This window comes from Onychomys torridus, chromosome 3 (assembly GCF_903995425.1).
Source record: "Onychomys torridus chromosome 3, mOncTor1.1, whole genome shotgun sequence".
Lineage (NCBI taxonomy): Eukaryota > Metazoa > Chordata > Mammalia > Rodentia > Cricetidae > Onychomys > Onychomys torridus.
In genome coordinates this window covers 107,632,930-107,655,618 of record NC_050445.1, presented here as the reverse complement: position 1 = coordinate 107,655,618, position 22,689 = coordinate 107,632,930, and the positions used below count along the sequence as shown (strand labels likewise).

At 52.8% G+C, this 22,689-nt stretch overlaps 1 protein-coding gene across 1 annotated transcript in view; it reads right to left on the bottom strand.

The window, feature by feature from the left end:
* Positions 1–20,313, bottom strand: part of Wnt7a (Wnt family member 7A) — a 47,448-nt gene extending 27,135 nt beyond the window's left edge. Inside the window, exons 1-3 of the mRNA XM_036181187.1 lie at positions 19,963–20,313; positions 17,598–17,824; positions 2,662–2,933 (exon numbers count right to left, since the gene is read on the bottom strand). Coding sequence (XP_036037080.1) covers positions 2,662–2,933; positions 17,598–17,824; positions 19,963–20,033 — 570 coding nt within the window. The 5' untranslated portion in view covers positions 20,034–20,313. The remainder of the gene's footprint in view (positions 1–2,661; positions 2,934–17,597; positions 17,825–19,962) is intronic.
* Between the last annotated feature and the right edge of the window lie 2,376 nt (positions 20,314–22,689).

Here is a 22,689-nt window from a genome sequence, read left to right as displayed (position 1 = left end):
CTCCAATGTCATGCATGCCACGGTGCTCCCTGCCGTGATGACAATGAACTAACTTTGAAGCTGTAAGCCAGCCCCCAACTAAATGCTCTCTTTCCTAAGAGCGGCTTTAGTCTTGGTGTCTCTTCACAGCAACTGAATATTGACTAAGACAGGTCCTCACCAGCAAGGGAGGGAAATCCCTCCTTCTGTGCTCCTCACACCTCAGGCAGGCCCAGCCCATGCTCCACCCATACCCAGTGTCTATCTGGGCCTTGTTGTCATGTTGTCTCCACATGTCTCCACATGTCTCCACATGTCTCCACAGCCTGTTCCCATGACTTCTACCCCTCTCTGCTCTGGAGCCAAAGCACCTCTACCTAGTTGCCATGGGTCCTGATCAATGTGTCCACATGCAGCATGTCTGTCTCCAGGGTCTGGGGGCAGCTGTAAGGGACACCCCAAGACTGAGAAAGCTATGGGACAAAGCTGCATCTCAAAAGAGGTGGGGAAGGAACGAGAAGGAAGCTCCCCTAGAGGGGATATCATGGCTGAGGACAAGGAGAAGCCACATCAGGACACCCTATCAGATTTGGGGATCCTCCAGGAACCCACAGATCAGCCAGACTCCAGTCTGCCATGGGTCCCATCCTTCTGGGACTCTACCTCTTTCCTCTGATCAGCCAAACTTGGCTATCTTTGGGGCCCACCTCTTCCAGGAAGCCCACTGAGCTTTTCCTGTGACCATGTAGTGCCACAGGCCCAAGGTAGCATAACTGAGCAGCAGCCACAGCCTTGTGCCTAGAACCAACTGTGCAGCTTATGAGGCTCTCTTACCAAAGCGGCTAGCCTGGTTTACTGTGATCCATGGGCTAGCCTCATGCTTTGCCTCAATGTAGGCCAAGCAGGCACCTGGGGTAAGGAAACCGAAGATAAAGGGGGGAAGTTGTTGCCTCCTGCCTGCCTCCAAGGAGCGAGAGCTTCAGGAGGGAGCAGCACCTGTGACCTCCAGTCTCCCCTGGGAGTTGGACTACAGCAGTGGAAAGGAAGGGATAGCTGAGACCCCCCTCAGAGTGACCCCCTCTGCACAGATGGTCCCTGGGGCCACCCGATTTACCTGGATATCATCCTAGGGCAGGCCAGGTCTCTCTTACTTATCAAATCTCCTCAGAGGCTGTGGCACACAACATGTGGTCAGGGGGACACAAGAAAGGGGGTAGCCCCTCTTATCCTTCTGGATACAGGCCTGTCTATGCCCTCACAGTATGTAGGCCGCCATTCACACTCCTCACTGGGTCCCTCTGGGTGCTGCATATGTGGGCAACATGGACTCATGCCTGCCCTGCCTGAGCATTGAGGATGGTGGGTCAGATCTTAGTGGGATGCCTTCCCTCCTCACCTCAGCCCTGGCAGTACAGCAATGAATGCCAGAAGCTGACCGAGCAGAGGTGACCCTGCTACCATCTCAGCCACTGCAGCCCTGTGCACATCCGTGCAGAGAATGTGAACACTGTGGCCAGACATGCCTGGTGCCAGTGCTAGGGGACCTTTAGCGCATCACTTCCTGCCTGTGCCTCAGTTTCTTCATCAGTGCAAGTATGGTACAAATGACACAATCTCCTGGGGACACTGGGAGCTGAAATATTTGGGGGCCTGCTCCACCAGGACAAGACACTGCTTTGCCATGGTCACCTAGACTAAGCAGCAGACTCTCATGTCTAAGCCCTTCTGTCTTCATTCCTGGCTTTTCCCATTTCAAGACCAGTTCTTAAGATGAAGTAGTAGCACAGAAAACCAGAGACTTACACTCAGGACTGGCTGTCCTGCTCCCAGAGCCCACCCAGCTGTGACAAGCTGGTCAGGCCTGAGGATGCCCACCCCTCCACCCTACCCCCACGCCCCACCCCTGCTTCACCACAGCTCTGTGTCTCTGTCAGTCCTTCCACCCTGCCTCAAAGATACCTCACAGAGCAAAGCACAAATCCCCTCCCGCTTCTAATCCTTCACAGGCCTTCGGAAACCTACCCCAGCCTCAGGCCTCAACCAGGGACACTGCCCTCTCAGGTAACACTGACCTGGGTGTCCCTCAGTGCCTGCTCAGGCAACTGATGGGTGAATACTTCTGGAATAGGGTTCCCAGCCTGTATTGGTGCCTTCATGCATTCCAAGGCTGTGGCTGGTTCTTACATTGGCAGGACCTGCCTCCCTCTACCACCCCCAACTCATGGTTCCTCGCGTTCTCCTCTGGCCCTTCAGTCCCATCTGCTTCCCCTCATGGCCTGGGCATCCAGCTCCCTTCCCTTCCCAGCCAGTCTGCAGGAAACAGGAGAAATCCTGCCCTACTCCTCTAGGATTGGCTCAGATCTTGGTTTAGGCGACTGGAAATGGGTAACTGCTCTGAAAGCTGGTCCGTGTGGATGCCACTGGCAACTGCCCCAGACTTTCCCCAGAGTCAGTTTCTACAGCTGACAGTGGAGAACTCATGAGCCTCCCTCTTCCCTCCTCGCTGAGAGGCACCCATTTTGTTTTTTGTCTTTTTGTTTTTTTCTATTCAGCCAATAGGCTTCATGCCAGACACTCGTGACACCAGAGTGGAGCAGAAGGAAGCTAGGTGCAGAGCTGGGCTTTCCCAGACGCCACCCCTGTCACCAAGGACCTCACTGCAGTGTCCTCCCTGCTGCCTACCTTCCGGCCTGCCTCGTTATTGTGTAAGTTCATGAGGGTACGGGCATTCTGCTTGATCTCCCGGGCATCCACGAAGACCTTGGCGAAGCCGATGCCGTAGCGGATGTCGGCAGAGCAGCCACCCCACTTCCAGCCCTCGTCCTGGTGGTACTGGCCTTGCTTCTCCTTGTCGCAGCCACAGTCGCTCAGGTTGCCCTGGGTGCAGGCAGCTGTGATGGCATGGGCCACACCCGCAGCAATAATTGCATAGGTGAAGGCAGCCTCCCGGCTCCCTGGGGGCAGAAGAGCAGAGAGAGCTTTGTAAGAGCTGATTTGGGAGATTCTCTGATAAGGACATCTAGGGAGAAGGTAGGATCTGGCCCAGGAGAGGCGGAGTACAGTGCAGTGGCTCTCCAGAAATCAACCAGATGTCTGATGCTGACTATGCAGAGAGCTCCTTAGGGTGGCGATAATGCCTGGGGCCCCAGTCAAGTGACATTCACTCTCCTGTAATCCCTGACCCTCAGGAAAGCTGGATTGGGGTGCGCATGGTGTGTGTGTGTGGGGGGGGTGTCTTCTGTCCCATTTCTACCTACTGCCTCTCCCAGCACACTTGACAGGATCATGTCACCTGTACGTATATTCACATCACGGAAAAGCAACATTTATGGAACACCTGTGGCGTGCACAGGCTGAAAGTTGAAGCTGGGGCCATTAATCCCTGCCTCTGTGACTTGACCAGTAATCACCCCCGCCCTGTGCCTTGGTCTCCTCAGCTGTGAGAGTGGCTAGAAGTATTAAGGGTTCGTCTTCAAAGCTCTAGCCAGTGTTCAGCAAGTAGCACCTATAGGAACAGTATTGCTAGCTCTCAGTCACTGATACTGCTGCGTGACACACTGTTTCATATAACTGTCCTCTGCCCTCTCCATGGTCCCCTTGTCCCACTGTAAGGGGCAGAGAGATCTGAGCATCAAGACGAAGCCAACAGAAATGCTGAGTGGAGGCAAGTGTCATGTTGCCACCCAGCCACTTAGCTTCTCTGGGCTCCAGAGACGCTTTGCCAAATAGGTTCAAGAGATGTGTGTACTCTGCAGGGCGAAGTAGAACAGGACTTGCCCGTGATGATCCCTGAATGAGCACTGGGCCCACAGTTCTTATAGCCTGGGGGACTGAGGAAGAAGCCGAAGCTGGAGCAGGTGCATGGCAGGGGGAACAAACCTCAGAAGAATGCATTCCAGGAGCTGGGGCAGAGATGGCAAAGGGCTGCCAGGGAGACTGAGGATGCTGGTGAGAAACCTGGAAGTAACATAGACCCCCCCCCTCCCTCCAGCCTCTTGGCTTCCACCTGGGCTTCCCTGGAACCTGCTTCACACACCACTTGCCCCCTCTGCACTGCTGCGTTGGCGCTCTGCTTGGCTGGACAGGGCCAGTGTTGTTCTTGCTTTCATGAAACCCACCCACAGCATCCCTATCAAGATAGACTTATGTCTGATTCTTCTCTGCCACTTGCTGGCTGTTGTGGGATAGTCCCTCTTCTCCAAGACCTGGGTCTCTTCATCTGTGAGCCTGGGGTAATGCCAATGTCTACCCAGGAGGGGACTATGAGGGCTATGCAAAATGCTTAACCCAGAGCCTGGCTTAACAAATGTCCAAAACTGGGGTCCTCAGGGTAGAGCTCCTGTCCTTCTTCAGAGTGGCAGCTTGACAAGACACTTTAAGCACCCACTGAGTTCTCCAAGACCATAGAGAGGTAGGGAGGAAGCCCCTCCCCCAACCTGGATGCCAGCTCACTTCCGAAAACAGACACACAAGAAACAGAACTCTAGGAGAAGCAGTGACATCAATGTCAATCCCGCAAAGGCTTTGGAGAAAGGGACAGTCAGAGGCAACTGTGTTCCACTGCTTTCTAGCTGTGTGACCTCAGGTGAGACAGCTGTCTCTCTGACCACTGTTAAAGCAGGAAAAGGGATGCCAAACACCAGTCACTACGGCATTTATGGAGGACAGCACTAGCTGGCCCTCACAGAACTGAAGGTGAACGGGCTGGCCCTTCATTTTCTTTTGCTTACATTTGAAGAAACCAGAGCCAGTAGCGCAGTCCAGCTCAGCCGGGGCACCGGAGCATAGCTGCACACCTGCCCCGGCTACCTCGAGGAACGAGAGCTCTCCTGGGATGAAATGGCTTCAGAACACAAGGGTGGCCATCGCTGTCACATTCCAGCAGGAACTACGTTCACCTAACCACACCAAAAGTGTAAAACTGAGGAGAGACCAAGAGCCTCAGCCCCTCAGCCTCACCCTTCTCGGGCTTCTCCCTGCACAGGGCAGACAGACAGACGGACGCTTCTTGAGGTAACTTTGGGTGTCTGCCTGCCACTCTGTTTCTCTTGAGTCTCCCAAGCCACAGAGTAATGTAGGTGATGGGAAACAGTCAGCTACTGAAGACAATGGCTACAGAGATGGCCACAGCCTCTACTCACACATTCCCTGAGGTGAGGGAAGGGCAGCCATGCTCCTCGTTCAAAGTGCACCATCACAGAGTCTGGTCCTGGCCTATGCATGGCCTTGACCTCCCCGACAAGTCGGCCCTGAGCACCCACTGCTCTGAGAAGCAAGGGGGGACAACTACCCTTGCATAACACCAGTGCTCCCGGCACTGGGTGCTGTCTGTACCCATGCCCAGCTCAGTTCCCAGAACGCACAACCATCTGTGACTCCACAGTCAAGGGATCTGATGACCTCTGCAGGCACCGAGCACGCACATGGCACACATACATACATATATGCAGGCAAAACGCTCACACACATAAAATTTTAAAGTAAAATAAATAAATAATACATGGCTCTTCCAGTGAGCTAGTGACAGTACCCCACTTTACAAATGAAGAGACTGAGGCTCAGGAATGTCTAACCAGGCAGGGGTGGAGCCCATGGTGAACAGGCTGCATGCCTCTCAGCCCATCCTGTCTACCACAACCAGGGAGCCAGGACAGTCATCCCCAGGCTCTGCAGACTTGCAGGAACAAGAGTAGACAATGAGTAACATTTGTTGTGCACCTACTAGATGCCAGACCCACACCTGGCTCTCTGGGGTATGTTTTGGAATAGCCCCCAATGCAAGACACCATTCAATTTTACTGATAAAGAAATGGAGGCTTTGAGGAAGAAAAGCAAGTGGTTAAAGTTTCCTGTCTAGACTAGGGCCAGAACTGGGAGTCAAGGCCTTTGCTGGGTGGCATTGTTCCTCAGCCCTGCCTTGCCGCCCTACCTTGTCACTGCATCTGAAAGCCCTGGTTAGAGAGGAAGGCATCAGCTCTTCTCAGAATGCATTATTTCTGTCAAGAGATGACATTTGGTTATCAGTTAATACTTGTCCATAAGTAATTGGTCAGGCCCTGGTATCCTGAGAAGGAAATGGAGTGATGGCAGATCCAGTAGGGAAGGATTCTGGATCCCTTGGTCATCCAACTGCTCTACCCACTCAAGCCTCCTTCCTTGGAGTGGAGCTGAAGGGATGGGGTTCAGCAAGGTACTGATGTCACAGGCACAGGTATGGCCAGAGGCAAATTGAGAGGTAACAGAGTGTCCCCATTCATGACCTGAGCCATTCCTGGATCCTGATGGTCCACACTTCCCAGCACAGCCTGGAGAAGCCTTCACTGGGACGCTCACTGAGCACATCTCATGGTGCCCGCAGGATACCTGCACAGAAGTTCTGAGTGACTCCTTCAGCTCCCACAGTAATGGTGGATGGAGCTGGATGGCACTGCATTCATACAGAGAGTGCCAACTCTTCAGAAATAGGCTGCTGGCTAGGCTATGTCCTGAACATCTTGCTGAGATCGACAAATCAAGGCAACCAACCTGTAACAGGCAGGCTGACCTAGGCCACCTCTTCACAGAGGCCCAGACACAAGACCTGACCTGACCCGACAGTGGACTCCAGAATATGACCCACTCTCCTGTAGCTCATGGCTCTAATTCCAGGCCACCTCTCCACCAGATCTGGGATGTGTTTTGGGAGTAGATGCCAGCTCAGCTGAAGTTGGCAGTGCCCCTCTGGTGATGAGGAACTACCAGGGGCAAAAGAAGGATCTTCATCTAAATCTTGGCCTCTGCCACCTAGGCTAAGCGTGTGCCCAGTCCCTGCCCTCAGCAAGCATTTCCTGAGCACCTACTGTGTGCTAGGCATGGTGTTGCAGGCTGGATGAACTAAGATGTGGGGTTCAGGTGTAGCTCTGCTTTTGTAGGGAGACATGGCAAGATTACATCACTCTGTTAGCTGAGGACCTTAAAGAAGCAAAACAGCACAGTGGTGGGAGCTGGGGTGTCAAGATTTGAAGTGTCTATCGGGAGGGGAGTCTCCAGGACAGGGGCACCCAGACCAATGTCCCTGGCTGGTGTGGACCAGGTAAACCAGGGATATTGATGAGGAGAAGGGGAGCTGAACAGGGATCTGGATTTCAAATCTGAGTCCTAAGATCCTATCTTGGGCAGAGCTGTCTCCTGTCCCTAGAATCAAAGGACAGATTCCCAGAGCCATAGACAGAAGGAAGGCCTGTCTGAGGTCACCAGTGACTCCAGAGACTAGACTAGAACCAGTCCCCAGGCCCCCAGTGAGGAACCTTTCCCTCTACCTTACTCTCAACTGTCACCAGTCACATATCAGGGGTTTCTACACAGAAGCCCAGGGAACCAAACCCAGGTGTCTTCAGCTCAGTTTGTGTGACAGGGCACTTACCATCTACTCCCCAACTATGCCTCACTCAGCAGGTGACTCGGAGCCCACACCCTGAGTCCCTGAGCCTCACCCTTCCCATCTATGAACTGAGAACCCAGGAGGTCACTGCCAGGCTGCCCTGAAGACAGGCAAGGCTTCTCAGGTGCTTCTAGGGGAATCTTGTAGCTCAAATGTTAAAAGGTCTTATTAATAAAAACCCTGAAACCAGATATTGGGGTAAATGCTAAAAGATCAGAGCAACAAAGGAATAAGCCACGTCTCACCTCTAGGACTCCTCAGCCTGAAAAAAAGCCCTAGTTCCTGTCTCCTCACACCTTATATACCTTTCTCCTCCAGGCCATCACTTCCTGGGATTATAGGTGTGTGTTCTTCCCAAGCAAAGGCATGAGATCTCAAGTGCTGGGATTAAAGGTGTATGCCACCACTGCCTGGCTCTGTTTCTCTCCTAGACTGAATCAATCTCATGTAGTCCAAGGTGGCTTTGAACTCACAGAGCTCCAGATGGATCCAGAGTGCTAAGATTAAAGGTGTGTGCCACCACTGCCTGATCTATGTTTAATCTAGTGGCTTGTTCTGTCCTATGATCTTCAGGCAAATTTTATTAGGGTAGACAATATATCACCACAGAATCTCAACAAGAGGGAGGCGGGTAAGTGCTAGTGCTGAAGTGAAGCCAGAGCCTGGTTGACGCCCTTGGTGTTCAGCTCCATAGCAGTCCCATGGGGACAGAGGAAATGAGCCCTTGTCCAAGCTGGCCCCAAAGATTCCATCCTCCGCCCTTTGCGAACGCTGCCCGTGGTTTGCACCGGAATATTATCTGGGTGTATTTACGGTATCTGACTGGAAACCACAGAGTGCATTGTCGTTTTTTTTTTTTTTTCTCTTTTGCTATTTAAAGCCAATGGGTCAGAGAGTGAACAGTCAGTGACACCAGCAGAAATGTGTGACGACTGGGAAAACAGGCAGACAGAAAAAGGTAGCAGCTCTCACCAGGCTAGTGTCGTAGCTGCTCACAGCCCAGCCCTCTGCTACACAGGAGTTAGGAATCGCTCAGTGCACGACCAGGAGATTTAGGAATGGGGTGGGGGGCATTGAGTCAGACGAAGAGACAGACGGGGACACAGAAATGGGGACGGGCATGTGTCATATAGCCCACTCTCACTGCTCTTCTGTCTGTGGGTCCCTCTTCCGACAGAGCCAAACCACAGCACACTGCTAACTGTCCCCCAGTGGTCACTGGCTGTTTGTTCTGACTTCTCTACGCTTAGAAATGCCCTTTCTGCTGCTCTGTGAGGCATCATGGCATCACGATTAAACTATCCAGGTAGTTTCAAAGCAGGGTCTGGAGGCCAGTGAACCTGGGTTCACAGCCTGGCCCTGCTTCCCTGCTTCCCAGCATGGAAAGATGCTGGGCAAGTTACATGCCTCTTGGACCCCAGGGTCTTCATTTCTAAACTAGGAATCATGAACAATCTTTCTGGAAAGGAGGCAGGGATCAGTAAAAGGCAGCTCCAAGCAGAGGCATTTGTTTAGCCTGATAGCAACCATGATGTGGCTACAAATGTCCCCACTTTCGAGGCCCTTCCTGATGTCCTCTCCCTCCGTTTATGGCCAGCACCTTATCTATCTGTGTATTGTCCTGAACTGAGTTTTCTTCCTCTCTCCATGAGGTTGTGGGGACCTAGATTATTGACCTATGAAGTCTCTGGGTTGAATGAATGGCTGTGTGAAAGTGACTGTGTGTGCACGCGCATGTGCAAGTGTGTGTGTGTGTGTGTGTGTGTGTGTGTGTACGCATTGGACTGTCTACCATGGGGAAGCTGGAAAAACCATGTAACAAAAAGCTCATCTCAAAGAATAGTGTCAGGAGAGCGAAAATCCAGGATGAACTGAGGCTTGCAAAAAAAAAAAAAAAAATGCAAACGAGACAAAAAGCCCTTTGTTGGCGGTGTTCTAAGCGAGAATGGGAAAGAAAAGAGCTTTTGCTTGGGCAAGATGGTGCATTGTTAAGGAAGGCAGAGGGAAAGTGGAGCTGGCCGCCCTCGCTCTATCTCTCTCCCTGGAAAGGACTTCCCATCCATCCTGCCAAGCAGCCAAACACTGCTCCACTTTTACAGGCTGTGGGTATAAAGACAGAGCATTTGGGGGACCTGTAGGGGTTCTCATACAAGGGATGTGGACCCAGGTAGTTCCCTAGAATAAAGGAGGGCAAGCTCAAACAACTGCCCCGGAGAGAAAGGTTATACACTTGGTAGCAATGCATCAGAGTTTCCCTGGAGCTAGATAGAGGCGGGTGGACCTGAGGTTGAAGCCTAGGTCATGTGTGCCCATCCCTGGAAAAATTCTGCAGGAGGGTACCAAACCGGAGGCCATGAACATTTGGAAAGGAATGTGGCATCCCCTGAGCACATGATGGGAAACCACCATTTCTTTGTTGATAATGCTGGCGACACAGCAAACTTTTGTGTGCACAAAGAATGTGATTATCACTCAACCTCCTGGGCGAATCTCTTGGACAACTCCCTGCCTGAGCAAAACCTCTGGATGTGACGTGCAAAACCTTTCCATAGGAAGTCTGGGAATGATGGAGTATGCCTGTAACCCTAGCACTTGGGAGCAGAGAGAATGCTATCCTCAGCTACATAGTTGTGTTTGAGGCCAGCCTGGGCTAAATGAGGCCTTGTCTCAAAAACAAACAAACAAATAAAAACAACCATCTGGGATTCCTCATTCTCCACTTCTTTCTGAAGCCTCTCTGCCATCCCTGTCCATCATCCCAGAGTTCTGCTAGCCCATCCTCTCTAGAATCCAGTATCCTGTACAAGTCACAATATACTGCTGAGCCATCTCTACCACCTCTTAACATCCTGTCCTGTAGACCAGCTCCTACTTCAGGTGGCCCTGCAGGTGGCTCTGAATTGTAGTCCACACAGCCCTTCACTTAGAACACATTTCAACCCCAGCTTTATCTGTCCCCACCAGATGTTGAAAATGCCAGGGCAGAGCCTGTGGCTGACTAGGGTGTTGCTCGCCAGCTTTTACTGCACAGTGATCCAGTCTGTGGGACTGGTGAGTGAGTGTGGGGTGGGCAAATATGTGCGAGAGGATCTTAGCCCATAAGCATTTAACAGCCATGAATTTAACCCAACACACTCCTCAGAAGCTGTAAAGTCTCATGAATGTAGGCTTTGGGTCTGAGTTCTTTATCCAGTACCACGCATTCCCAGATATATGTCAGACATGTCTGTGAGTTTCTACTGCCCTTGTGTGGAGAGTCTAGCATCAGAGTTTCTGGGTGCCTTCTGGGAATTGCTGACTGAAACAGATCTCATCAGCCCCAGTCACATCAGATACTAATAGCCCCCTGTTCTGGACCCGTAGAAAAGATGTTGGGTCTGAGAATGGGTGACCTGAGAGTTGGCTCCAAATCACATTTTGAGTTCAGTTGCCTGTGAGGGTATCACAGGGTAGCCATTTCCAGTATGCAAGTCTCTCCAGAACTTTATCATGGGGCATCTGGGATATCTGTGTGGAGTCTGTTCAAGTTGTTTCTAAAGCTTGTAGTATATTGGTGGACACACCGGCCCTCTCAAAGAAAAGAGTATTACACGCTGAGTTCCCCCAATCACCAACCATAAAACCAAACCCCTATGGTACCTACCAGGGACCTGGTCAGGTTCAGGCAGGGTAAGGTGCTGACTAGTCTGCTGAACAGAACTTGGACACAGCTGCTCCTGAATGATCCTCTAATGGTCTTTCTTGGCTAGTCAACATCCATCCCACTGGAAGATCACAAAAGAGTGAGCACACTGGATGGCTATTCAGAAAGGCTTGCCTAATGTACACAAGGCCCTGGGTCTTACACTTGACACTATAAAATCAGAACAGCTGCCATAAGTAGTGCCATGGCATCAAGGGGCCCAAATAGATATGTGTGGCAACCAGTGTTCAGTCTTATTTGGGCTGGAAATGAAATGCTTTATCTTTCCAGCAAAGAAAATAAGGCACTTATAAACTATGTGAGAGACTCCTGGACACGGTATTCAGTAAATGAAAGGGGCTAGCCTATCCTCCAGGGCTCTATGAAAACCTACTGTGTGCCAGGTTCTGGTCTGGACCAGGCCTGGGGGTCCTGGGAGAAGAGGACAGTTTGGCAGACCCAAGTTCCATGGAGCCTCTGGCTGGAAGAGAAGACTACCTGGAGATGCATTCTTCCACACGTAAGGATGCTCGCACATGGTAAATGCCAGAAATACAACAGCACACAATGGGGCCGGGTCAGCTGTCTCAAAGGAGAGCTTCCTGGGGGAGGTGCCTCTCGAGGAGAACCATGTATGATACTAGGATGGCAGGTTACTGTAGCAGCTCAGCCATCTCCTGTGTATGCTCTAGACCCATTCCCTGCTCCAGTATTCTGGGGTGTCCCTACATCTACTGAGCTCATAGTGGTCACCAGCCTTCCATGTGCTGGCCTGAGTCCTCTACTCCCCACTGGGCTCTGCTTGGAGATGTGGAGATGATCCCAACAACAAAGGGAGATTCACAGGTCTCATCCATCCTTTAGCCACCTGGAAGACAGGCATCCTTATCATGGTGGTCAAGGACCATGGCTAGGACACAGCAGGTAGCCTCAGTGCTAAGGCCCTGAGCTGTCTTGGGCAGCAATGGCATCAGGAAGATATGGGAAAAGTAAAGTGTGGTTAGGGATACACTGCAGTGGTGTGATGAGACATCTCTAAGGGGGTGGGGAGCAGAAAGGCGGAGGACAAAATAAGCAGACATCTGGGGAGTGGCGTGTGGGCAGAGGGGACAGCAGACTGTGCCAAGACAGGACTTGGCCAAAGGAGTAGGGTCTGTGTCTTCGCTTCTTCTAAGAGAACTAGGAAACCACAATAGGGTTTTATATGGGGACATCCAACTTAGATTGACACTGATGGATGCATGGACTGGAGATCCAACCAGGGTGGATGTATAAGGAAAGTGATATTGTCCAGGTGGTAACTGTGTGAAGACTGTCATCGTCATGGAGGCAGGCAGATTTGGGGACTCAATTTCAGTCAACGTAAAGACTTCAGATGAGTAAGCTGACTAATAGTTTCTGCCACACAAAGAATAGAACCTGGGGCATGAGTCCCCGGTTCCTGAGCTGTGTCTCTATCAGATCAGCACACAGGCTCTATAGGAGGGAAAGGAGACCCTCTGAGAGCCAGCTCACCAGGTGCCAGGGTCTTGCATCCTGCATCATGTAGTTCTGCTACCACCTGGCATGGTGGACCACCACAGACGGGCAGAGTGAGAGGAGAAAGGTCACATGCCTTTCCCAAGTCTTCAGCGTATAGGGGTGGGGCAGAATGGAAACCTGGGTGTGTGACTCCAATTCTAGAGCTGGTCGAGCTGCCCCACACAGCTTCCCTGAGGTTCTCAAGTCTGGCTCATGCACACAGGAAAATCCTCCAGCAATGGCGAACTCACTGCCAAGTCTCAGCACTGCCACAAAGCAGCCATGGGATGCTGCTGACTCGTGCCTCTCTGCGAGACTGGAAGGACAGGGCCATGAGAAGGGCTGTCCCAGTTCCTGCCCATATTTGAGCCTCAGTAAAGAGGAGCCAAGAGTGAGGCTCCCCACCTAAATACTGCGAAGGCAGCCCTGGATCCCTGGATCCCTGGATCCCTGGATCATGATATCCGTACTACCACATTACCCCAGCCCAATGGGAGAACCTGCAAGACAACCGGGAAATGGGCGAAAGGCAAGAACAGGCAGCTCAGAGGGGAGTAAATACAACCCCTTCCCTTCACTGGGAAATATAAATCACAATGGCAGGTAGCAGGGAGCTCCATGTGTGGCACCCACTCAACCTGGCAGGAATGTGGAGGTCTGAGAAGTCCTGTTGGGGAGGCCATGAGAGGCACTATGGAGGGACAGAGGTAGAATCTGCCACAGTCATAATTAAACTCAACTGGAATGAAGTCATTTCCTGGGGAGGTGTATCTGTTATGATGAATAAAACATAAGCCATCAGGGATGTGGAAACATCTCCATCCCCTCCACATTCAGAACGGAGAAAGATTGGCATGAGAAGGGACAGGTGCAGAAGGAAGCTCCCACCATGAAGGACCATCACTCCTCCATTGGATTTGAAGAAGGAGTTCTGAAGGTCTAAGAAAGTGTTTTCAGGTGTGTAAATACACGTTGTAAAGGTCTAAGAAAAAGATTTAAGATATATAAAAATGAAAAATGTAAAAGGAAAGAAAGGAAGGAAGGAAGAAAAGAAGAGAGAGAAGGATAATTAGGGTTGGAGATGTAGTCCCATGGCAGAGCATTTGCCTAGCATGGTTAAGGCTCTGGCTTCAATCCCCAGCACAAATGAAAGAGACAGGGATGGGTGGGGCTAAAGCCCTTCTTGAGCCCCCAGAGGGTCTCCTTGGGTCAGGTCTCAGCTGATTAGACATATCAAGTCATACACCACACAGAAAGAATCCCCGCACTCTAGGAAAGACTCACTCACTAGAACCCCCCTTACCTGAGCCCTCTCCCTGTCTCCTAGGACCTTAGTCACAGTTCCCTTGGCTTTTCCCACCGTCTGTGATCCCAGCGACTAGCTAGCAAAGTTCCTTATCTTGCTCTTAGACCCAAACCCCTCTTTTCATCTTGGGGGTCCCACCTCTGAGCCCCTTCCAGCCCTCCAGCACCTCTCTTAAGTCATGGACCATGCCACTGCATGTTGCTATAGGCTCAGCTATGTCCCCTTTAACTCACACTGATGCTCTGACCCCTAGCACCCCAGAATGTGAGTACAATTAGAGAGAAGGCCTTTAAAGAAGTGGTTAGGTTAAAACACGGACATTGGTGGGCCAAATCCCATGAGACTGGGGTTTTTTAAAAAGAACCATGAGAGCTTCTGTGAGGGACAGGAATAAGCAGGTGAGGATACAGCAGCAAAGCTTTACAGTCAGGAGCAAAGTGATTTCCTAGTAGGTACAAGGCCCTGGGGGTGAATCCCCAGCACCAGGTGGGGAAAAGCCTTGTAAAAGTTCAAGAGAGAAGCCTTAGGAGAAAGCAACCCTGCTGGGCCTTGATCTTGAACCCCCAGCCTTGGGAACTGTTAGGAATAAATGCCAGCTGTTTATCCCCCAGCTTTGGCATTTTGTTTCTTTTCCATGAGAGATGGCCAGAGTGGGGCTCTCATGCTGGCCAGCAAAGCATCTTGCCCCTGGGATGGACACATGACTCAAAGTTCAGTTGCATTAAGCTGTGGAGTCTGAGAAAGCATTGGGACTTTTACAATATGGCTGGAGATAGGCCAAGGCTCTTTCCCGAGGTCTTGAACCGGTTGTGGTCCTGGGTCTACAATGGCCATCTGGCTGTCCTCGTAGCATTACTGGAAAGCAATGCAACCTTCGGTCCTGCTCTTCTGAAGCCAGCACCATCCCTAGTTTTCCAGTTCCTTAGGCATTTCAACAGTCCCCTTTTCACCTGGGTGTGTTGGACTTGGTTTCAATTTCTACTTCCAAGAGGCCTTGTCTAGACACGCTCACAGCCTTCTTAGATCTCTGCCTGAAAATCCAGACACTCAGAAGGGAAGGCAAAGCCAGGACGCTCAGGCAGAACAGAGGACCACAGTAGGGATGGGTGGGAGCAGGTGGGAGGAGGAAGTCTTCAGACCTCAGCTTGGGGAAGTAGAAGCTAGCTACACTTACTTCATAATCTACTTGCATATTCCTAACATCCTGAGCTGATAACATGGCTGTTCTGTGTGCAAGACTGCCTTTCACAGCTTCACTTGCAGCTAGGTGAAGTTATGTGACTAAATTCTAGCCAATGGGCTCTACAAAGATGTGTAGGATGGAGCTCCTGAGAAGTTACTGCAAAGGACATGTACCCTATAGTTTAGGGTACCAGAGGGCATCCTGGGGGTAGGGGCGAGGTTGAGGAACCCAGACGTCCCAAATTTGAGAGATAACAGGATACTTGTTGACATAAGAGAAAGGCTTGACTCATATGAAGTTGTCGTTTTTTGCGGGTCAATAATCATTGAATGGTGGCAATGTTTAAGGTGAAGCCCATACTTTGGTAGTCATGGTCATGGTCAGAATCTTCCAACAGATCTCAAGTCCTAGAAATTCAGGCTCCTTAGAGTGGACTCCCACATCTTCCGGCTCTAGGTCCCACTTTCACCCAGGGTACCCCAGCATCACTATGTCATGTGTTTCCTCATAGTTACCCTTACCTGTCCCAACTGGCATGCCTCTACTGGTGGCATCCCTCCTCCTTAGACTGTGTGGGGCTAATCTCATAGAATATAGCCAGGTATGTGGGGTGTTATGATCCAGGGGTGCCTCCATCCTGGCCCCCTCTGCCACAGTCCAATGGGTATCATCACAGTGTGTCTTATAAGTTGGCTATACTCATTCTGAAACAGCAAACTATAAGAGATGAACTCTGTCCTGGGAGACCCTGTCACTCACTTTGGCCAAGTCCCTTCTGAGCCTCAATTTACTCATCACAGTCCAGCAAGGCTATTAGGTTCAAAATAATGTCAGAGCCTCCGCCTGGGTATCAGGAATTAGAAGATGGATAGGGCACTTGAGAAGGACAAAGCTGATAGATGTCAAGCAGAAGGCTGGGGAGACTGGGATTTCAGAGGTTTCAACCGCAGTGTTGGTGTTGACAACATCCTGTTGCCTGAGCTGAGATGGTCCACTCTACAAGGAAATGGGATTCTGAGGTTGAGACCAGGGAGGGCACAGGTAGGTGTGGGGAGGAGGCACTCCATGTAGCCAAGATCCAGACAGGGAGTGCTGAGAAAGGGGCTTTGCTGGAGGGGACCTGCCTGACCATGTCATACAGGCCACAGGACCCAGCTCTGTAGAATCTGGTAACCAAAATAGACTTGCAGCAAGACTGCCTGGAGCAGGGAATGATGCACTCATTGTGAGCCAGCTGGGAGCCTCTGCCCTCCTGAAGTGGGCAGAATGCACCGAAATAGTGTGATGTGGAGCCAAGGAGCAGGTGGTGGGAGGCTCCAAGAGACTTGAATGCATGCAGAGGATTCAGACTATGGCACTGGTCTCTAGAGAGGCATGATGGCCCTTAAGAGGAACCAGTAAGGTGTGTTTAGAGAAGAGGATAAGACTGAGTGGTCCTGAAGGGACCAAGGTCTCACCCGCAGGTGGACAATGGTTTCCTGCTGGCCCTTTAAAGGGTCTTTCACAGAGTAACACCATGCTCTGGTTTCTACTTAGCTGTTCCTTCTTTCTGGGAGCAGTGGGGAGGTGGGAAAGCCTGGGAGCCCAGATGACAGCAGGGAAGCTGGGGAAGCAGACAGGATGTGGAGAATGCTGGACTGGACTGGACTGGACTGGGGATTTCGAACATCCCACTGGAGTTGCTGGTGCTAGAGCTGAAGAGAGCATTCAAAGGGGCCTTTGCAGCAGAGCTGTGCATTCGGGGAAGCCCAGCCCAAAGAGACCGGTATTGCTCTGTGCCTTGAGGAAGGTCACAGTGCAGAAGAGAGTCTGTGGCCATCTTGGGCCCCCAAGTCTGGACACATACAAGTGAGAAGACATCTCCACATCCTCCCCCATGGTTCAGGACCTTCTGAAGATTAGTGAGATTCTCTGCTCCCTTCCCATCACAGGCTTATCGTGATTGCTCTGCATGTTGAATACATGTGTGCATGTGCTCAGGCACACATACAGGTCTGCACATGCCAACCCACCCCCCAAGCAGGAATCAGGTGGATTGTGTCACAGGACTATGCATGCTGGACACAGTAGAGCATGTGGGGACTGTGGCAGAGAATGGGTCCCTCAGACCCTCAGGAGACTGTATTCTCAGCTCTAACTAACACAATGATGCCAGTGCACAGAGGTGATGAGTAGATATGCCCATTTCCCAAAAGAAGCTGCAACCCTCTATGATGGGTAGAACACTACACACTTAAATTTGGACCTCATTTGAAAATATGTTAGATCGGCCAGTGAGCCTTTGGGCCATCAGTTGGTCTGTAGCTTTTTGCCTGTAACCAACGAGGTGGCCTGGCTTCCATCTACAATCCTGGCCTTCAGTGGGAGACTCTAATCCAAACCATACACCCACAAGATGCAATCAGCAAGGGTATTGGAGCATAGTGCTAGAAAAGGGATCACAGAGGGCTCCCAAGGGGACGGACTCTCTTCATAGACCTGCTCAGGGTGCCTGATGATCACGTACCCACTTTAAGCTCCTTCCCGAAGACGGTGCGCTCTCCCAGAGCTGAGCAGTTCCAGCGGCCATTGCGGAACTGAAACTGACACTCGTCCAGGCCCATTTGGGAGCCTTCTCCTATGACGATGATGGCGTCCGGCCGGCTCTGGCAGATTGCCCGCTGTCTGGGAGCCAGGCCTGGGATCTTGTTACAGATGATGCTCGCACCCAGAGCGACCACCGAAGAGAAGCCACTGGAGGGGACACAGAGACAGGGGATGAGACCTGGAGGAAGGCTCCGGCTGGCAGGTGCTGGAGGTGGAAACCTCATCTCAGCTACTACAGTGGACCTCCCACAGAGCCACCGTGGGCGAGGGGTCTAAGGGAGGGCAGGACAGAAGGATGGCATGTAAAGATTTTGGCTACAAGTCCTCTGAACATCTAGCTGAAATGTCTGTCCCGGCAAAGCACAAGGACACCACGGGACCCAAATTTCAGAGAAGCAATTTGCTAGTGCCCAAGGGGGCGGGCCTCTCTTCCATCAATGCCTTCCTTAGTTTTCTAACCTGGAGCAAGTTCACACCCTCTCTGTGTATCTCAGAGCCCTCACTGTTTAAGCAGGAGCTTCTGGTAGGCAGTCTGCACCCCAGAGGGTCGCTAGGAAGCACATATTGAGTTGCCATTTCCAATATTTGGGGAACTAACGGTTCCCGGGGCCTAATGCTGGAGTCTCCTGAACAACCCAGGTAAATTTAGAATACCACAGATGTGCCGTGCAGAATGGGAGGCACAGGAGCCAGTCTTACCTACCAGACTGGGAAACCTCCAGGGATTTGGGGACCTTAACCCTCGGACGCAGGGGGCAGCGGAGCAGTTCAAGGTCACTGCAAGTCTTTGCTAGGACCTCCCTCCAACTGCCCTAGAGAGGAGAAGGCCACGCCCTCCCGACCTCCGCCTCTTCCCCTAGGGTAGCTGGGCCCCTAGGGAGCCAATGAGGTGTCGGATCCCGGGGAGACCAGGGAGGTTTATTCTCTGTTTTTCCCTTCTTCAGTCTTCGGTGTCTCCGCCCCCGTGTCTAATTAAAAAGAAGATAATACCTAAGGCGGCCACAGCCAATAGGCCCGGCCCGCTTCCTGGATGTTGGATGAGAGTGGATGAGCGCAGGGCGGCAGTGTACCGGCCAAGATGAAGATTAAAGCAAGTGGGGGAAAAAGAAAAGCCACCCAGACGCGAGCGAATCAATAACACTTAAAACACGCCCGCAGGCAGGCAGCGCGCGAGCCCAGAAGCCGCCTCTCGATCCGCGGTCGGGCAGGAGGCCGCCTAGTCCACTCAGCGTGCACACTTGGTTGCGAAACCCCGTCCCAGAGAGGTGGGGTTGGGGAAGTGGGAGGCCTGAGGGTGGCGGTGGAGAAACACAAAGGGTCTGCCACACACGCCCCCCTGGCCTTGGGTCCAGTCCTCCCCAAAGCGGCGACAGGAGGTTCACACTAGAGAGTGGGGGTGTGTGGAGAGGCAGGTGTGAAACCTACCAAGATGGCCCTTTGGCGCCAGCACCTCTGTCCGTGTCTAAAGCCCCTCACGTCCTCCAAATCGTACCGCACACAAATCACTTCCTAAGTACAAAGGGAGACACCGTGTAATGCAGCGCAAGCCGCATCTGGAGCCACCTACTTGCACTTTCTAGAAGAGTGTCGCCTGCCCCACCTCCAGACACGCCTGGGCTCCTTGGCTCCCACCCCAGCGACCCCAGGGTCGGGCTGTCTCGCTTCCCTTTGCTGGTATCCAGACAGCATCTCTCCCTGGTGTCTCTGACCATCCATTGACTACCTCAGGACTTCCTATTTGGTTCTCTTTGCTGAGGATGCTGTACTCCTGGCTTGGGAATGGGGTCTGAGGGTCGCTGGAAATGGGGCGGTGCCAGGGCTCTGAGAAGTGGTCCCCCTCCCCTAGGTCCCTGTTTGCTGTCTGAGGAGCCCTGTCTGCAAAAGGGCTGTGCCCGCAGCACACGCGCGGAGTTTCTGCCGGGAACTGAGCTCTCCAGGGGTGGTTGTAGTTCGGCCAGACCTGCCGTGCTTGTGGATTGCGGGGTCCCTGGGGAAGTTGACCCTATGGAGCAGCTACTCTCCTCTGGAGTCCCAGAGCTGTCTGTTTCTGAGGATTCCCAGACTCGGATATCCTTGGGATGGCCGATCCCCTGCCCAGATCTATGGAACAGCATGAGTCCGGGAGGTGTCCGCTCGCTGGGAGCCTTTGTGCCGTCAGGATTCCCTCACCGCCCACTGCCTCTCCTGAGCTAAGTTGGGTAGCACGCCTCCCTCCCGGGCCCAGCCAACTTTGCTTGGACCGCACGCTGGACCGCACGCGCGGAGAGGACGCGCTCGGCGCTTACCCGATCCGGAGGTAGACCATGCCCAGGCTGAGAAAGAGGTGGCCCAGGCAGCGCCGCGCTTTCCGGGTCATAGTCCCCGCTGGTGGCGGGTGCCACGGGCCGGGCTGTGCTGATCCCGCCGGCCGGGCCCGGCGGGGCAATCCACATAGCCTGCTCAGGGGGCGCGGGCCGAGGCTCCCTGGGCCGTCCGTCTGTACGTCGGTCCGCGCTCGGCGCTGGAGACTGTCCCAGAGCGCGGGAGCCGCGGAGTAGGAGGGAGGGACGAGCGCGCAACGCGGGGCGACGCTGCGCGCCAGCGATCGCAGCAAGTGTTTGAGGCGCGGGGACTGCGGGGCGCTGCTGCCGCCCGCCCCCGCCCCTCCCTCTCCGCCCTTCCCCCCCCGCCCGCCTCCCGGAGCGCCCGCCCCGCGCCGGAGCGCCCGCGGGTCGAGGATGTCTGCCCCGAGCGCGCTCCCGCGGCACTCCTCCGAGCTCGCCGTGGGAGGCGGGGGCGCGGAGCGGAGTTGGGGGTGGGGGGCGGTGGAATCCCGCTCGCCTAGCATCCTTCACTAACTCGCAGGTTGAGACCAGCAGGTGCCCAAGGGCCATCCTCTGTGTGGAGATGATATAGGCTCATTCCAGAACCCTCGAGCCTTGTTAGAGCCCTGTCACACCGGCTAGAAACAGGGAGCTGGGGTGGCGACCCCATCTGAAGAACTGCTACCGCACTGGCTATACATACGAGGGCTAGACGTTCCAGGATCCTCCGGAATCTTGCTACCGGTGGAGACTTGGAATTGGACTGAAGCCCAAAAGCCAGAAGCAGAACCTGAGAGCTCACGCAGGTGAAAGCTCAGGGCGCTCTCGTGGCGACACCTGCTGGGTATTTTAGGTAGTGCATTCTAGCCTTGTGTCTTCCGGACCAGAGACGACACAGACCCTTCCTTTGATAAAAACATCACCTGGAGAGACTGTGCTCATGAAAGTGAAGCCAAAGTCATACTCAAAGTCACCAGCTTGTGAATAGCTAGACTGGAACAACTAGTGAACTCTAATGAACCCCTACTCTTCTCCCCACTCCGGCCTGCTTAGCCTTCAAGACTGCTGTTCTCCATGCACACACTCATTTACACTCATGCACAGACTTCTTCCCTGGAAACCGCTGTCCATGTATGCATCCACGGGCTACAGACTCCAGCCAGGCAGCACGGTGATCACGGTGGATTCAAGGAACAAGGAAGACCTTCCTCTGGGGACAGTGGGGAGACAGCTCCAGATGGCACAGGCTGTCGGGAAGGTCACAAGACGATAATAGGAGAGAGAGTTCATTTTAGCTCCAAGGAGGTGGCAGGGCTGTCCCTAGCAGGTCACAGGATTTGGACACCTGTTATGGTAGAAGCTGGGAGATGGGTGAGGGTAAAGCTGGGGTGAAGAGAAAGAACACCAATGAGGTGGAGGGAAGAGGGGGGCACTGCAGACCCAGAAGGCTTAGAGTCCAGTGGGGGACATTGGAGAATAAGCAGGTGACTCATTTGATGTGGGCATTCTAAAGCAACCTTTGGGTGTTCTATGGAGACACTGATGGGGGCTGGGAAGAGAGCTGGGCACAGGGGAGCCTGATGGACGAGAGAGACTCCAGCATGGGTTCGGGGACAGATGGGATGTCTGGGCTGGAGAATGCTTGAATTGCTGTTTTGAGTGTACCCCAGACTGGCAAGGAACTGGCTGGGGCCGAGAATAGCCTTGAGCTCCTGGTCCTCCTGTTCTCACTCAGGAGTGCCGAATAGCAGACTTGTGTACTTCCACTGTGTTTGTGAGTGCTGGGGATTGGACCTAGTTCTTTTCTAATGCTAAAACAGTACTTTCCCCAACTGAGCTCTACCCTCAGCCTAGAGGGCTTTTCAGAACATGGCCACTACATTGCAAAGTGTTCTCTGTGTCTCCTGGCTTACCTCCTGACCTGTGATGGCCCCCTCAATGACAGAGAAAAGGTAATGGTGCAGGAGTCAAAGGTCCTGGCGGTAAAGGGATCATGCAGGATCCCTGAACCACCCTAGTGGCTGCTGTGCTGTGTGGAAGCCAGGAATAGGTAGAGCACTGCAGCCCACAGTCCCAATTGAGTGTCTGACTACTGTCATCCATCCTGATTGCTACACAGATATGTGAAGGCCCTCCTATTGGTGAAATTATTAAGGCCACTCCACGTAGTTAAAAGGGAGGTTTATTTTGTGGGGTAACTTACAAATGAAGGGGTAGGTTGCAGGGTCTGGCAAAGGTATAGGGCAGTCCGGCGGTGTTCTCTGGAGAACTCTGCTCGGTCTACTTCCAGCGTCCAGCGTCCCGGAACCAAGAGAGCCACCTCCTCTTGTTCCTCGGTCTTCCGCTCCCTCCTCTGCCCCGCCTTGTGGGCATGATCATTACTGAAGCCTCAATGGAGGTTGGAACTTCCAGGCCAATGCTGGGATGGCTATCCACTACACCCTCCAGATGCCACCAGCCAGCCACTCAGTTTTCCTGGCTTCATGTTTGCCTAGTTGAGGCACTGTGCACAATAACCCATGTGTGACCTCTCCACCCATAGCACATGCTCTTGTATCGCTCCTCCATCTAGTCATCTGCAGACAAAGTATCAGACCCTTTTCTGTCTCTTCCATGACACCTCTCTGGTATGCCATTTCCAATATGCACCATTGTCATCTGAGAGCAGAGTCAGTCATGCCACAGATGTTGGGGTACTCACTACCTGGA